Here is an 18,591-nt window from a genome sequence, read left to right on the forward strand (position 1 = left end):
CAAAATTGAGCTCTTTTGCATCAACTCAACTTGCCGTGTTTGGAGGAGGAGGAATGCTGCCTATGACCCCAAGAACACCATCCCAACTGTCAAACATGGTGGTGGAAACATTCTGCTTTGGGGGTGTTTTTCTGCTAAGGGGACAGGACAACTGCACTGCATCAAAGGGACGATGGACAGGGCAATGTACCATCAAATATTGCGTATGAACCTTCTTCCCTCAGCCAGGGCATTGAAAATGGGTCATAGATGGGTGTTCCAGCATGACAATGACCCAAAACACACGGCCAAGGCAACAAAGGAGTGGCTCAAGAAGAAGCACATTAAGGTCCTGGAGTGGCCTAGCCAGTCTCCAGATCCTAATCCGATTGAAAATCTGTGGAGAGAGCTGAAAGTTTGAGTTTGCAAATGTCAGCCACCAAACCTTAATGACTTGGAGAGGATCTGCCAAGAGGAGTGGGCCAAAATACCTTCTGAGATGTGTGCAAACCTGGTGGCCAACTACAGGAAACGTCTGACCTCTGTGATTGTCAACAAGAGATTTGTCAAATGCTTACTTCCTTCACTGTATATTGTATGTTTAAATGCATTTTTATTACAAAATATATGAAAAATATTTTTAAAAACACATTTCAAATATACTGTATGTCTTTAAATGTACAAATCTACACTTTTGGAATGCATTTACAAATATATGTAAAAATATATATAACAATTACTTTTTTATATGTTAAAAAAAAATCTGTGTGCAGGTCTTTTTGTAGAGGCCAAGCCATGGTTCTGGACTCCACCCCGCTTCTGGGCTCCACCCTGGCTCTGGGCTCCACCCCGGCAGACAGGAGGTCATTGCCCAGAAGTCAGGAGGGCTCCACCCAGGAGAGGTGGGAGACATAGCAGTTTCCTTTAAATAAAATTGGGCTAAAAGGCCCTTAAAAAAAAGAAGAAAGTGAGTGGCTGCGTGCTGTAAAAGCTCTACCCTTTATGCTAGTTCTCACTATATATATATATATATATATATATATATATATACAGTATATATTTATTGAAATATATTTTGAAATATATTGAATACGGCCAAAATTGTAGCATTTCAAATATATATCAATATATTTGGAAAGAATATTTTTAAAACATATTTCAAATATATTTTTGTGACAAGTAGGATTGCATATTCTGCAAATCATGAATCTTTGTTTTTATCATAAAGTGATAAGATGAATTAAAATACCCTGGTTAACATGACCTGGTCCAGATCAATATCTAAGACCATAAAAAGGAAATTCAATTGTTTTAAAGCTCAACTTCCAACAGAAAGAAAAGACCACTTCTTAATACAAGCATGTACAGTGGGGCAAAAAAAGTATTTAGTCAGCCACCAGCAAGTTCTCCCACTTAAAAAGATGAGAGAGGCCTGTAATTGGCATCATAGGTAGACCTCAACTATGAGAGACAAAATGAGAAAACAAGTCCAGACAATCACATTGGCTGATTTGGAAAGAATTTATTTGCAAATTATGGTGGAAAATAAGTATTTGGTCATCTACAAACAAGCAAGATTTCTGGCTCTCACAGACCTGTACCTTCTTCTTTAAGAGGCTCCTCTGTCCTGCACTCATTACCTGTATCAATGGCACCTGTTTGGCTGATTTGGAAAGAATTTATTTGCAAATTATGGTGGAAAATAAGTATTTGGTCATCTACAAACAAGCAAGATTTCTGGCTCTCACAGACCTGTACCTTCTTCTTTAAGAGGCTCCTCTGTCCTGCACTCATTACCTGTATCAATGGCACCTGTTTGGCTGATTTGGAAAGAATTTATTTGCAAATTATGGTGGAAAATAAGTATTTGGTCAATATCAAAAGTTCATCTCAATACTTTGTTATATATCCTTTGTTGGCAATGACAAAGGTCAGATGTTTCCTGTAAGTCTTCACAAGGTTGGCACACACTGTTGCTGGTATGTTGGCCCATTCCTCCATGCAGATCTCCTCTAGAGCAGTGATGTTTTGGGGCTGTCGCTGGGCAACACGGACTTTCAACTCCCTCCAAAGGTTTTCTATGGGGTTGAGATCTGGAGACTGGCTAGGCCACTCCAGGACCTTGAAATGCTTCTTACGAAGCCACTCCTTCGTTGCCCGAGCATTATGTTTGGGATCATTGTCAAGTTGGAAGACCCAGCCACGTTTCATCTTCAATGTCCTTGCTGATAGAAGGAGGTTTGCCCTCAAAATCTCACAATACATGGCCCCATTCATTCTGTCCTGTACATGGATCAGTCGTCCTGGTCCCTTTGCGGAGAAACAGCCCCAAAGCATGATGTTGCCACCCCCATGCTTCACAGTAGGTATGGTGTTCTTTGGATGCAACTCAGCATTCTCTCTCCTCCAAGCACGACGAGTTGTGTTTCTACCAAACAGTTCTATTTTGGTTTCATCTGACCATATGACATTCTCCCAATCCTCTTCTGGATCATCCAAATGCTCTCTAGCAAACTTCAGACGGGCCCGGGCATGTACTGGCTTAAGCAGGGGGACACGTCTGGCACTGCAGGATCTGAGTCCCTGGCGGCGTAGTGTGTTACTGATGGTAGGCTTTGTTACATTGGTCCCAGCTCTCTGCAGGTCATTCACTAGGTCCCCCGTGTGGTCCTGGGATTTTTGCTCACCGTTCTTGTCATCATTTTGACCCCACGGGGTGAGATCTTGCGTGGAGCCCCAGATCGAGGGAGATTATCAGTGTCTTGTATGTCTTCCATTTTCTAATTATTGCTCCCACAGTTGATTTGTTCACACCAAGCTGCTTGCTTATTGCAGATTCAGTCTTCCCAGCCTGGTGCAGGTCTACAATTTTGTTTCTGGTGTCCTTCGACAGCTCTTTGGTCTCCACCATAGTGGAGTTTGGAGTGTGACTGTTTGAGGTTGTGGACAGGTGTCTTTTATACTGATAACAAGTTCAAACAGGTGCCATTGATACAGGTAATGAGTGCAGGACAGAGGAGCCTCTTAAAGAAGAAGGTACAGGTCTGTGAGAGCCAGAAATCTTGCTTGTTTGTAGGTGACCAAATACTTATTTTCCACCATAATTTGCAAATAAATTCTTTCCAAATCAGCCAATGTGATTGTCTGGATTTTTTTCTCATTTTGTCTCTCATAGTTGAGGTCTACCTATGATGCCAATTACAGGTCTCTCTCATCTTTTTAAGTGGGAGAACTTGCACAATTGGTGGCTGACTAAATACTTTTTTGCCCCACTGTATGCCCTAAAACTAATAAAATTAACTTTTCAGTAGAGGCAGTACAAGTGTCTGAACCTGAAGTCATACTTGTCTTCTGTGGTTCAATGCTCAGTATCTTGCAGATAGAAGATGAGAGCAGAGCAAGGCCTTTATTAGTGAGGAGTGACCCTTCACTGTCCAATCAGTATGCAGTGGGGTGGTTGGTAACCAAGCTGTATTCATTAACAGCAGCAGAGAAAATGGAAGTCATCAACCTGGCCATGTAATATAGTCAGGATGTCTAGTTCATGAGTCTGGCTGAACAGAATGACAGGTAAAACAGCCTACTATATAATACACTTGTAAATAGCTATTTACCTAGAATTCAGCTTAGGGCATGGTGTGTTAGCATAAATAAAACCGTATATAACATCTACAATTTTTATTTACCTGCGGGAAATGGAAGACGCCAGTTATCTGGGCAACAGGAATAGATAAGAAGGAATAATTGTCGCCTATAATCCCAACCATGGCTGAAGGTGCATGACAGCTATATCCGGGAAAGGGGCTTTCAAGTCCCGACATCAGGGACAGAACCCCTCCCACAGCCCGGAGTTCTGACATACAGGAATCCAGCACACTGAAGCCAAGGGTGATGTTAGGCAGGAGGTCTGGAGAATTGTTAATTTCATCCACTGCAGACTTCAGGCCCAGAACATCCCGGTAATATCGAATGTGGAACCTACACAAGATCAGAGAACATCAAGACATCAGCTAGCAGTACTCATGGCCATTGTTCCTCTCATCTTTGTCCCCATCTGGTTTTTAAAAAATATGTGTGAAAGATGAAATACAGATGCAGAGAAGATGAAGATTCCATAAAACACTGTTGGTCACTGGCTTTTTTTTTTTTAATATTTATATATTTATTACATTTTCCAGGTTATGTGAATATCAACATCATCAACACAGAAGGTCAGCAGGAGACCTGTAGAAAACTTTATCTAAGCTATTCAAAGTAGGCAATTGATCAATTAAAGGACATGCCCTAATAAGCGGGCATAGAATGTTATACAAAAATAAATAAATATAAACAAATATATATATATATATATATATATATATATATATATATGGCATTCAAGTCAAACCAGGACCATTTACAGGTATAGAAAGGGATGCTAGTGTGGCGGAACTACACACATTAGTAAGTGGGAGTCAGTTGTTGCTGGGAAGGATCTACTGTTGAGAGAGAGATCTACTGTTCTTGGCTGCTGTAGGGTCTATCAATGCTGTTTGCTGGTAGATCTATTGTTGCTATTGGGAGTTTATTGTTGCTGGGGTGGATCTATTTTTGCTGGGGGGTATTTTTTTCCAGTGAGGGTCTATTGTTGCTGGGGAGATCTATTGTTGAAAGGAGGTGTACTGTTGCTGGCTGCAGAGAATCTATTATCATTAACAAATTACTTAGCGGCACAAAATGATACTTGGTCCTGAATTCTCTAAAAGGGGCAGTTCTGGAAGGTGGGTAGGAGGTGGAGCCAAAGGACCATGCTTGGAGGTGGGTAGGGGGCAGAGAATAAAGGCAAGGAAGACAGTTAGCTAGAGTTCTGGGATGGTGGTTTAAGGCCAAATTCTGAGCTATCCCACACATCCCAAATCTTGGTAAATTGAGGAACTCACTGGCTTTATAACACAGGCAAGACTCCCAAAAAATTACCAAAAATAAGGTAATTTTATAAAGATATCCTCTTATTAAAATTCCATACCTACAAGACATTTATCTATGAAGAAGAACAAAAAACAGGGCACACTCTTCGTTCATTACCTTGGTGAAACACGTGTTTATTAAAATACTAAAAGTGCATACACACAAACCAAGGAGATATAAAAACAGAGACAGAGAGCCAGTGGGATCGCTCCCAAATTCCAGACGACCCTGGATGTTGCTAACTGACGCGTTTTGGGAGACGTACTCCCTTCTTCAGAGCTCTTTCTCTGTATAAAAAGGAGGTGGTGGCAGTGTGAAGGGTTAATTGCGTAATTAACCTGACCCAGTAACAATCGCTCAGGCTGCCGGTACATCGATCTGTGGTCCATTAGCTGGAAAATCGTTGTGCAGGGTGCAGCTGGGTGTGGCATTGTTAAGCACGTCACATCGCGGTTTTATATTGGCTAGTCATTTGGTCACGAGTTTGGTGAGAAGGTCTGGGGTCTGGCGCCGCGATCATGATTGTGACATAACTCTTGTTTCATCACGGCAATGCACGAAGTGAGTGCGCCCTGTTTTTTTGTTTTTGTTGAAGGTTTCCCGATCTTCCAATCTTCCAAGGGCTGCACCTCAGAGAATGACAGTTACAATACGCCCAGTCAGCATGAAGATTTGAGTGCTGGTTTAATTTTTTCCAAGACATTTATCTATTGACATCGAACAACAAAAGTTCTATTTTTATTGCAATATACGTGTAATATAAGTGCTGTGAAAAAATATTTGCCCCCTTCCTGATCATTTTTTTTGCATACCTAAATTAAAAAATGTGATCTTGAATTTAAACTGACTCGATATTTATTTCACCAGATTTTGTATCTTATGATGTGGTTAAATCTACTTTTTTTTTACAGTTAATTACCTAGTAAAAAAGAATGTCCTTTAAAGCCCCAATCTTAATGAATATTATTATTATTATTATTATACAAGATTTATATGGTGCCAACAATTTCAACAGCGCTTTAAAAAATTAAGGTAGCCATTATAGTTACAATACAATTTGGTACAGGGGGAAACAGGGCCCTGATCGTTAGAGCTTACAATCTAAGAGGAAGGGTTGAGCAATACAAAAGGTAATGGCCGTGGGGGGGATGGGCTGATGGAGGAAATAAAAGGCAGTTTACTAGTTAGAAGCAGGACAGGCTTCAATAAAGAGAGAGGTTTTCAGGGATTGTCTAAAAGTGGATAGATTAGGAGATAGCCGGACAGTTTGGGGTAGGGAGTTCCATAGGATGGGAGAAGCTTGGGAGAGGCGATCATGGGAGGAGGTGACACAGGAACTAGAGAGCAGAAGGTCTTGAGTGGATTGAAGAGAGCAGTTTAGTTGATATTTTGGGACCAGGTTGGTGATGTGGCTGGGGGCAGAGTTGTGGATGGCTTTCTAAGTTGTTAGTATTTTGAATTTTATTCTTTGGGGCGAGTGGAAGCCAGTGGAGGGATTGGCAGAGAGAGGTTGAGGACACTGAGTGAAAGCCAGTGGAGGGATTGGCAGAGAGGGGTGGAGGACACTGAGTGGAAGCCAGTGGAAGGATTGGCAGAGAGGGGTGGAGGACACTGAGTGGAAGCCAGTGGAAGGATTGGCAGAGAGAGGTGGATGACACTGAGTGGAAGCCAGTGGAGGGATTGGCAGAGAGGGGTGGAGGACACTGAGTGGAAGCCAGTGGAGGGATTGGCAGAGAGGGGTAGCAGACGCTGAACAGTTGGTAAGATGGATAAGCCTGGCAGTAGTATTCATGATGGACTGGAGGGGGGTAAAGGTAAGCCAATGAGGAATGATTTGCAGTAGTCGAGGCGAGAGATAACCAGGGAGTGAATTAGGAGCTTTGTGGTATCATTGGTTAAGAAGGGGAGTATTCTGGAGATGTTGCGGAGGTTGAGGTGTCATGATTTGGACAGGGATTGGATGTGGGCCTGAAAGGATAGTTCAAAATCTAGGGTTACACCTAGCACCTTGGAATGCAGGGATGGGTTGATAGTGGTGTTATTGGTCCTGACCAAGAAATCAGGGGAAGAGACATGTGAGGAGGAAATATTATGATCTCAGTTTTGGATAGATTGAGTTTTAGGAAGTGGTGTGACATCCAGTCTGATATGTCTGTTAGTAAATCAGTGATACTTGAGGAAACGGATGTGGTGAGCTGAGGAGTAGAGAGATAGATTTGTGTGTCATCAGCATAGAAATGGTATTGGAAACCATGGGAAGCTATCAGCTAACCCAAGGAAGAAGTGTAGATGGAGAATAGGAGAGGTCCAAGGACAGAACCTTGAGGGACCCCGACAGTAAGAGGTGTAGGAGAGGAGGAAGTAGAGTTGTAAATGACACTGAAGGTGCGGTGAGATAGGTAAGATTTGAACCAACGGAGAGTACAGTCAAGGACACCAAGTAAATAGAGTTTTTGAGGAGGAGGAGGGGGTGGTCAACTGTGTCAAAGGCAGCAGAGAGGTCCAAGAATACAGAATAGTGACCGTTGGTTTTAGCGGTTAGTAAGTCATTTGTGAGTTTTAGGAGAGCAGTTTCTGTGGGTTACATATAACATATATGTATTTTAAAAATAGCATTGATATGTTGACTAACAACTTTCTAGAACCTTACTAACTTAGGACCCATTCCACTTTGAGATAATCTTTTAATGAAGATACTTTCCCTATGAAAATAGAGCTGTGTGGAGTCTACGTTTTTGGATATTTTATTTGGTGGAGGTAATATATTAAGTATACTAAATGTGGTAATTGTACGCCACCCATTTAAGCAACACTGCTGTAATTAAAATGTTGAAATTGGTAAATATAAATTACATTATATTATAAATGAAAATGCCGGAATTAAAATGTTCATATATTATGTTATAAATGTATTATTAAATGTTAAATATTTTATCAGGAATTAAAATTGTAAATAAAAATGATGTTACAGTATACAATACCATGCTCGGATACTATATTATAAATTAAAATGTTAAACCTAATTTTCAAATGTTAAAATTTAAATTTACAATAAAATATTTACATTTATTAATAACTTAATTATTATTAATAATTTGTATGTATAACATTATATTAATTGAAATTTACCATTTCAGCATTTTAATTTATAAATTTCAATTAATATAATGTTATACATACAAATTATTAATAATAATTAAGTTATTAATAAATGTAACTATTTTATTGTAAATTAAAATGTCAACATATTATGTTATAAATTAACATACTGCAACAAATTGGGAAGGTGGCAAACAGATATGAAATAAAATGATCCCTCGGGTCTGCAAAGCCAGCTGCTGTTAAAGATTACTTCATATTTTTACTACTTTTAATGTAAATAACACCTGATGCAGATTTTAAACAGTTTTTAATTTACAAGGTGTGTGAATACCTTAACACACTGATAGTTTTATATTTGCAAGTAGACATTGCATCCCTGCTAAATCTCTTCTTCTCAAGGGTGAACAGTTTCCAGTTTGCCAATATATTAAAAAATGACATAACAACATAATATGAATGTGGTAGAAAATGAGAAAACAAAGAAACAAACAAAAAAAAAATCTGCAACTATGAAAAATTGCTTACAACAAGATATTAAATTGAACCTCCCTGGCGGTCTGATAATGTCAATATTTTTGAGTCTAGTAAACATCCCGGGTAGGATAAAGTTTGAAATATGAAATCATAAATTAAAATATAATAAATAAATTTAAAAAATAATAATATAATAATATTAAATTTAATTCAATAATGTAATAAAACCAAAAACACTAAAATTTAAAATAGAGCACCAAGTTCGCACATCACTGAGGTCAATTGCAGAATCTTTTTCAGTGTCTGATGAGGAATTTCCCCACAAATTACTATCGCTCAATTCTGCAAGTAGTTTTAATTTTCTATCGCTGTTCTCTAGCTGGTCTAAAACTGCTTTTGACCTAAAGGGGCGCTTTCTGGATGCCGTGGACGTTCTCACGTGTCCAGTCAGAAAAAAAACAGAAAAGTGCAGGCAGGGCACTGGACAAAGCAGAGAAGGGAACCTGGAAAATGGATGCCGGCATTGGCCAGAGGACACAGCGGTAGGACATCAGCCGGAGGACACAGTGGGAGGACATTCGCAGGAGGACACAGCGGTAGGACATTGGCTGGAAGACACAGCGGGAGGACATCAGCCGGAGGACACAGCGGTAGGACATCAGCTGGAGGACACAGTGGGAAGGACATTGGCAGGAGGACACAGCGGGAGGACATTAGCAGGAGGACACAGCGGTAGGACATTGGCTGGAGGACACAGCGGGAGGACATTGGCTGGAGGACACAGCGGGAGGACATCGGCCGGAGGACACAGATTTAGGACATCAGCTGGAGGACACAGTGGGAGGACATCAGCTGGAAGGCACAGCATTAGGACATCAGCCAGAGGACACAGCGTTAGGACACTGGCCGGAGGACACCGGCCGGAGGACACAACGGTAGAACATCGGAGAATCGCAGGACAAAGTAAGTTACACTACAGTGTAATCCCGAGTGTGGCCCACCAGTTCTGCCTTTCAGTGCCCATTAGTGATGCCTGTCAATGCCCATCGGTGCCGTCTATTATTATTATTATTATACAGTAATTACATAACACCAATAGTTTGCTCAACGCTGTACATTATAATGGGAGACAGTACAGGAGACAGTACAGTAACAATACAATACACGAGGGATTTGAGGGCCCTGCTCCTTGGAGCTTACAATCTAGGAGGGAGGTCTACCAGTGCCTCCTCATCAGTGCAGTCTATTAGTACCCATCAGTGCCGCCTATCAGTGCCAATCAATACCACCTATCAGTGCCAGTCAGTGCTACATATCAGTGCCCATCAGTCCCACCTATCAGTGCCAGTCAGATCTCCTTATTAGTGCCCTTCAGTGCCGCCCTATCAGTGCCACATATCAGTGCTGCCTTTCAGTGCCCATCAATGATGCCCGTCAGTACCCATCAGTGCCATCTATCAATGCTGTCTATCAGTGCAGCCTATCAGTGCCTATCAGTGCCGCCTATCAGTGCAACCTCATCAATGAAGGAGAAAAATTACATATTTACAAAATTGTATAAAACAGACAAAATAGTGTCTTTTTTTAGTTTGTTTAGTAAAAAATAAAAATTGTGAATAAATACCACCAAAAGAAAGCTCTACAAAAAAATGATAAAAAATTTAGTTTGGGTAAAGTGTTGTATGACCCAGGTGTGGACTAACAACTCATGGGGCCCCTGGGCAATAGGGGATCATGGGGCCCCTGTGTCCTTGCCCAAACTCAAAAAAGCCTATGGAAAAGGTACCAGGGGCTTCTCATGGGGCCCCCTACTGACCCCGGGCCCCCGGGCAGTGCCCGAGTTTCCAAATGGTCAGTCAGCCCCTGGTATGACCGCGCAATTGTCATTCAAAGTGTGAGAGCGCTGAAAGCTGAATATTGGCCTGGGCAGGAAGGGGTGAAAGTGGCCATTAGGCAAGTGGCTAAGCATTCAATAGATGTAAAGCGCTGTGTAAATGGACGGCACTATAAAATACCTGTAATAAAAAAAAAATTAAATAGATAAGGGCAATGTGTCTGCTTCTGGGGATAGCACAGAATAAGACTGATTGATAAAGACGTAGTAATTTTTTAAGAATTAGTGGGTGGAGAAAAAATATCTGCATACTCCGAGCTCAGGTAAGGCCAAATCCACCAAGTCCATTCACAGAACTGGAAACACATACATGGTAATTTTGAGGTATACTGGCCTTTCTTGCCATTGCTGCTCTCCTTGTTTTCTGAATACAGTTCCTCTATGGCTTTGGGTGGGTAAGAGTATAATCAGTTAGTGTTTTGCTTCTTTACTACTAATACTTGTTCATGGATGATGAATTTCTGATTTATAAAATCAATAAGAATGATAAAAAAACTTGCCTTGAAAACTACAAATGTGGGCCAGTCAAATAACTGTATGTAACAATTCATCTCCCCCGACCTCTCCATCTTTTTTTTTTCATTTTTATTTTATTTGTTATTTATTTATTATTTATTTGTTACCATTGATTTATTTCTTTATTTATTATTTCTGTATTTGTTATTTATTTATTATTATTATTATTATTATTAATAATAATAATAATTTATTTGTTTGTTATTATTTATTATTATTTTTTAATTTATTTATTTGACACATTTGAGATTTGTACATGATTCTTTTATCATTTTCACAGTTCATTTTTAAGAACAGCCTTTTGGGAAATCAACTGCCTTACTCGGGTCCAAGCAGTACTGTTTAACAAACAGGCAAATTCAACCCACGGTCAGACAAAGTGGCCCCATTCAACCAATTCAGCTCCTCCGGGGGTAGTGCTACATTAATAAAAAAATAAATAACAATTTAACTATTAAGATCATCATTAAGATGATGTGGTCATCACAGAGGACAAGGGGACGCTCTTTACGTCTGGAGGAAAATAAATTTAATCTCCAAACACGGAAAGGTTTTGGACACAAAAATGTGGAATAGACTCCCTCAAGAGTTGGTTGTGGCCAGCTCAGTGGATTGCTGTAGGAAAGTCCTGGATTATTTCTTGGATACACAGAATATAACTGGATACTAACATTTATAGGTAAAGTTGATCCAGGGAATATCTGATTGCCTCTCGGGGGATCAGGAAGGAATTTTTTCCCAGCAGGAGCAAATTGGATCATGCTTTGCTGTTTTTTTTTTGCCTTCCTCTGGATCAACCGTGGGTGTAGGATTATCATTTTTTTTTTTTTTTTTTTAATGGTTGAACTGGATGGCCTTTTGTCTTTTTTCAGACAGACTAAGTATGTAAGATAACAATCTGTGAAGGTTTGAGAACAGTCAAAAAAAAATATCAACAACAACAATACGGGCCCATAATAAATGCTTAAGGGTCCCCCGCTCAGGTTGTCAAGGTCAGGTGAGTTGGAAGCGGTGAGGGTGCAGGCTGAGGAAAAGTCTGTCCAGATGCAAAAATGTAAAGAGGTAGTCCAGATGCCGCACACCTCACCTGTCCCGAGTGGTAAGCAGGTAAAAGCAGCCTCGGCTTGATTCATCCAAACCATGTCTCCAAAAGGTTTCCCCCTGCCCCCTGGGGCTTAATCATGGAAAACTGGGGATGGGACGAAACATGTTGAAGACAGGGTCTAGGTCACAGGTGTCAAACACAAGGCCAAATCCGGCCCTCCAGGCCATTTCATGTGGCCCTTGCACCTCTCCTGCAGGTGACACCTTGTCTCCGCCCCCACCTTTACTCAGCATTTGGCAGCAGACAGAATAGAACTCCTCTGCCAAATCCTGCACCTCTTAATGCAGCTGCAGCACCCCTTCATCTCTGCCTCCCCTCGTCCCAGCATTCAGAAGACACTGGTAACTGGCTCCATTCCTCCTCTGGTCCTCTTCCAGCCCCTGCACTTTCTGCTTTCAAGCTCTGCCCCCAAAGGGGGTGCACGGTGATGTTAGGGAGGGTGTGAGATTCTTGACATCTGATGTAATCGGGGGGGGGGGGGGTGCTCTGGACATCTAGTCTTTCAGATACAACTGGCCCTTTGAGGACCACCATAATGCTGATGAATTGGAGTTTGACACCCCTGGTCTAGATGAATCCAGATGAGGCTTTTTTTCACTGCTTACCACTCAGGCCAGGTGGGACGTGCGGCACCCGGGCTACCGCTTTTTATTTTACCAACAATATGGGGTTATAAAAAGTAGAGAGCGAGCTATGAAATGAAAGGGGATAGAGCCAAAGAGGTGAGAGTGGCCATAAAAATGTAATCAGTACTGAGCCCCCCCATTATCTTCTGCATCAAACTGAATAATTATTCATTATTTTGTTGTAGAATTACATACTGTATCAAGGCTGAAAAGGAAGAGGTACAGGAAAAAGACATACAGTATGTAGTACTCAGGTTAGCGATCTACCAGTAAGTTTAGTAATGGCATTTCAGCCATCTTGAAGTAATTCATTTGTAATCTCCAACACAGTAAGAAGAGCACATGGCAACTTGTATATGTCAGAAGATGACCTGAAGAAGAAAACATGACCATCACTTTTGCTGCCTCCAGAACTTACCCCGTGCAAGAAAGTGTCTTTGGCCTCTCCTGGAAGGTTGGCTGTTGGAAAACAATTCCAGAATGAACCACAAAAACTCCACCAAGCAGAATATCACCGGATTGTGAGAAGGTATCCATCGGCCAACCCTGAAGACTGCAGCCAAGGCTAGACTGACCCTCACCCAACCATGAGAGGAGAAGGAGGACCTGCAGGAGTCTACTCATGATGACCAGATGATCCTTGGGATCTTGAGATGGACCTTGGGATCTGAAGATGGACCTTGGGATCTGGAGATGGACCCTTCCAGAGGGAGTGTGGCCAACCAGTCCTACTGGAAGATAACAAACTCAGAGATTGGAGCAATATATAACAGACTTGGAGGTTAGAGTAATATATAACAGACTCGGAAGTTGGAGTAATATATAACAGACTCGGAGGTTGGAGTAATATATAACAGACTCCAGACTCTGGAGATGGACCTTGGTATCTGGAGGTGGACCCTTCCAGAGGTAGTGTGGCCAACCAGTCCTACTGGAAGATAAAAAACTCGGAGGTTGGAGTAATATATAACAGACTTGGAGGTTGGAGTAATATATAACAGACTCGGAGGTTGGAGTATTATATAACAGACTAGGAGGTTGGAGTAATATATAACAGACTCGGAGGTTGGAGTAATATATAACAGACTCCAGACTCTGGAGATGGACCTTGGTATCTGGAGATGGACCCTTCCAGAGGGAGTGTGGCCAACCAGTCCTACTGGAAGATAACAAACTCGGAGGTTGGAGCAATATATAACAGACCCAGAGGTTAGAGTATTATATGACAGACTCGGAGGTTAGAGTATTATAGGACAGATTCGGGGGTTAGAATATTATAGAACAGACTCAGGGTTTGTTTTTTTTTTTTATAAATTTCAGCCAACTCAGCCAAATTCCTGGCCATCAGCTCTGATTGACCTGTTGTCAATCATCCTGGCACAGGATTTCCATCTGCTTAAAGGGAAACACCGCTGCTTAAAGGAAAACACCACTTCCCTTAAAAATTAAATATAGCATGTACAGTATTAGCTTTGATTCACTTGAGTTGTTGTCAGTTGTCCTGGCACTGGGATGACATACTGATGCACACGGTGGGGAATCTATTTAGTAGAAATCAAAAAATCTGAAAAAAATTATGGATTTTTTTGCTTCAATACACTTTGCCCTGACTTGTCTTTTTGAAAAAATCCAAATACTATAAGGTAGCAAAAAAAATGAGACAAAAATGTATTTTAGTTATTTCTGAAAATCCTTAAAGTGATAGTGAACTCTAATTTTTTAATAAAGCTTACCTGTAGGTAAAATGAATATCTCCATAACGCGCACCGTTTAGGAGATATTCTAGTGAGCAGCAGACGGTGACGTCACCGGCTCATGTGATCTGAAGGAATGACATACCCTTGCCATTTCTTCAGAGCTCTGTGTTTCGGCCATGACTCACACACACATGTGTGGGAGTAACGTCATTGTGGCTTGGCCATTCAAGCAGCCACAGCCCAGGAACCCGTAAGGAAGATGGGGTGAAGATAGGAGCCGGTCAGCAGTGACAGCTCGCCGCTGGGGGGCTTTGTTTTAATGTAAGTCTTTCACATTATGCCTTTACCTTCCAGGGGGAATTTTGTTTTCACTATAGCTTCAAATAAAGAATTAAAAAAAAAGGATTTTTTCCCCTGCATATAATTGATATAGAGTGAATTAAAACGTTTTTAAAAAATAAATTATGAAAAATCTTTGAGGATTTTTTTTTTACAAATTTCATCTATAATTGTTTTCCTTGTGCTCTCCTTCACTGAGGTTCTGTCAGTCATCCTGCCACAGATATGACATAGTGCCACAAACAGTTAAACAGCTTAAAAATACTCTACCCAGTTTTTTCCATTTTATTTTTAGTTAATAAAAATCCAAAGCCGAAAGGTTGCAAAAAAATCAGTCAAAAAAGTGTTTTGTTTTTATTTTAACATGACGTTTTCTTGTGCCAATCTCCCTCTCAATTTTTTTTTCTGGAAATCATTAAGATAGAGTGAATTAAAACATTGATTTTAAATTAAATTATGAAAAATCTTTGAGGATTCTTTTTTTTTTAAATTTCATCTAGAATTTTTTTCCTTGTGCTCTCCTTCACTGAGGTTCTGTCAGTCATCCTGCCACAGATATGACATAGTGACACAAACAGTTAAACAGCTTAAAAATACTCTACCCAGTTTTTTCCATTTTATTTTTAGTTAATAAAAATCCAAAGCCGAAAGGTTGCAAAAAAATCAGTCAAAAAAGTGTTTTGTTTTTATTTTAACATGACGTTTTCTTGTGCCAATCTCCCTCTCAATTTTTTTTTCTGGAAATCATTAAGATAGAGTGAATTAAAACATTGATTTTAAAATAAATTATGAAAAATCTTTGAGGATTTTTTTTTTACAAATTTAATCTAGAATTTTTTTCCTTGTGCTCTCCTTCACTGAGGTTCTGTCAGTCATCTTGCCACAGGTATGACATAGTGACACTAACAGTAGAGGAATTTGATTTAGTCAAAATTAGGACAAATTATGGATTTTTTTGCTTAAAAATACTTTACCCAGTTTTGTCCATTTTATTTTAGTTAATAAAAATCCAAAACCAAAAGGTTGCAAAGAAATACATCTAAAAAGTAATTTGTTTTTATTTTAACATGACGTGCCAATCTCCCTGTCAATCTTTTTCTCTGGAAATAAATAAGATAGAGTGAATAAAACATTGTTTTTAAAATCAATTATGAAAAATCTTTGAGGATTTTTTTTTTTTTTACAAATCTCAGCCAACTCAGCAGAATTCCTGGCCTTGTGCTCTTATTCAGTAAGGTGTTGTCAGTCATCCTGCCACAGGTATGATATAGTGACACAAACAGTAGGGAATTTTATTTAGTCAAAATTAGGACAAATAAGGGATTTTTTTGTTTGAATATATTGTACCCGTTTTGTTCATTTAAAAAAATAAAAAAAAAGCAGTAAAAAAAAATGTTTTTATTTTTGCATGTAGTCATCTTGTGTCGATCTCCCTCTCCATTTCTTCTCTGGAAATAGTTAAAATAGAGTGAATTAAATTATTATTTCTAAAAAATTATTATGAAAAATCTAGCAGAATTCATGTAAAATCAGCATATTTTACTCTGTCTTGTCCATTTTTTCAGTATATGAAATTCAAAAACCAAAATATTGCAAAAAAGGGGTTTAAAGTGTCATTTTTAAAATATATATTTACAAGAAGTTAGTTTGCGTCAATCTCCCTCTCCAGTTTTTCTGCTGAGGAAATGATGGATATGGAGTGAATTAAAATATTGTTTAAAAAAAAAATGAAAAAAAATGTGTTTTTTTTCCAGCTTGAATTTATAGCCATCATTTCTGATTCATTGAGATGCTGTCAGTCATCCTTCCACAGGGACAATCTAGTGACACAGACAATAGGGAATTTATTTCTATTTAGTCTAAAGTCTATCTATTTAGTAAAAATCTAAACAAATGATGGGGTTTTGCTTCAATACACTTTAGTTTGAATACCATTTGAATTTTTTAGCAACCTTCTGGATATCAATTTTCATTAACCGAAAAATAAAATTACAAAACACAAAGTTTAATGATAAAACTATTATTATTATTATTATTCAGGATTTATATAGCGCCAACAGTTTGCTCAGCGCTTTACAATATAACAGGAGACAAAACAGCAAAAATACAGTTCCTAACCCTCTTGTATTGAACTGTATTGTTACTGTATTGTCTCCCGTTATATTGTAAAGCGCTGAGCAAACTGTTGGCGCTATATAAATCTTGAATAATAATAATAATAATAGTTTTATCATTATACTTTGTGTTTTGTAATTTTTTTTTTAGTTTATGAAAATTGATATCCAGAAGGTTGCTAAAAAATTCAAATGTTAAATTGTGGAATTTTTTTTTTTTCAAATCATCTTTCCGTCTCCAGTATTCTGTAAATAATAGTTATGGAGTAAATTAAATTACTGTTTTAAAGAAAAAAAAATCTTTATAAACACACAAAATCATTCAGGCCAGAGCTGCAATTTAATTTCCTGCAGGATATTCAGCACTTACCAATAAAAGATGACCTTGTTGAAGATAAGTAGTAGGTTGAGGAATGGTCTCATCAGAAGTCTATGGTCTACCCATTTCAAATTTTTTTATGATTCTTTGATTAAATAAAATGTTCCACCACATGCATGAACCTGAATCCATTGTTTTACAGCGACAGATTAATTATTTGTATCATTTGAATCCAAAAGGTTTAATTCCAAGCAATAAAATTAAAACATATAGATATTTAAATTGTGTAAATGTACATAGAGTGACACAATCTGTATGGTGAGTTCCCTCGTAGTCGCTCGTATAAATAGAAAAGGGCAAATAGATAATTATGGGAGCTGGCAGTGGGAGCAGGTGAGGAGTCGGCACTCTGATGACACCAAACTGACATGATAACTGGTTTGGTTTCCTCTCTGGAGATTCTCCGGGGGTTGTCTTAGCACCTTTGGCGTTTGTTATACAGAGAGAAATTGTGATGATTACAGGAATTGCGGGCGATTATTACAGGCTCTGAGAATTGTGCCAGAATTTGAAGAGTTCAGGATTTAGGAAACTGCTGGCTAAACATCTCAGGTTTGTCCTGCTAATTATACGGGGTGGTGAGGAGAAGACACCCGAGGGAGCTAATGATAGATCTTCAGTCTAAACGTATTTATTGAGAATGAGCAGATCTCCCCGGTGAGGTCGGAGGAGTATCAGATGCTGATGACTTTCCCTATTAAATAAATTTACACAACTCTCAAATACTAAATTTAACGACTTCAGAAAATTCTATAAATTGGCAGCCTAGCCCAATTCCCTAATTTTAGAGCCCTAATTAAAAATGAAATATTCATACATTTTGGTCAAATATTTGTTTCATTATTTACTAATGTCAGTTCTAAAAAAAATAATTAAATTACCAAAATAATAGATATTTTGAATTCTCCTGTAAGCCCAACAAGAGGAACTTTAGGCTCCTTTTCACACGTTTTCTATCCTGTTGTTTACATAGGTCAATAGCTCATGCTGAATTTACGCACACAATAGGTTTAGTCAGAACAGTGCCTGTCAGGGTCCTGTCCACGGCAGAAGTTCTGGAAGATCTGGCATTTCTGCCAGTACTCTGCATGGCCTCAGAAGCACACATCAGCCTCAGTTTGGTGCCAGACGGCCTTTATAAGGAGGCTCATCACTTTCTCAAGTTGCTGGATGAACTCTAGCTCCCCGTCCCCTGTTACTGTTTCCTGTGATTTTGACCTGTGATTTCCTGTTACTGACTCGGCTTGCTCCTGGACCTGTCTACTCTGCTTTACCCCTGATCTGACCTCGGCTTGGCTTACAGAAACTCTCTCGCTCCTCTATGTATGACCTTGGCTATCCCATCTGAATACTTGTGATACGAGTGTGACAAGCTTGTATAGAATGAATGTATAGATTATAATTGAACGCTTGGTTTCT

General features: G+C 39.3%; 1 protein-coding gene across 1 annotated transcript in view; it reads right to left on the reverse strand.

The window, feature by feature from the left end:
- Window positions 1-13,267, reverse strand: part of LOC149438577 (extracellular calcium-sensing receptor-like) — a 29,885-nt gene extending 16,618 nt beyond the window's left edge. Inside the window, exons 1-2 of the mRNA XM_089659656.1 lie at window positions 13,062-13,267; window positions 3,666-3,957 (exon numbers count right to left, since the gene is read on the reverse strand). Coding sequence (XP_089515782.1) covers window positions 3,666-3,957; window positions 13,062-13,267 — 498 coding nt within the window. The remainder of the gene's footprint in view (window positions 1-3,665; window positions 3,958-13,061) is intronic.
- Between the last annotated feature and the right edge of the window lie 5,324 nt (window positions 13,268-18,591).

This window comes from Staurois parvus, unplaced genomic scaffold (genome assembly GCF_062004578.1).
Source record: "Staurois parvus isolate SC_StPar_1 unplaced genomic scaffold, SC_StPar_1.0 ptg001181l, whole genome shotgun sequence".
NCBI lineage: Eukaryota > Metazoa > Chordata > Amphibia > Anura > Ranidae > Staurois > Staurois parvus.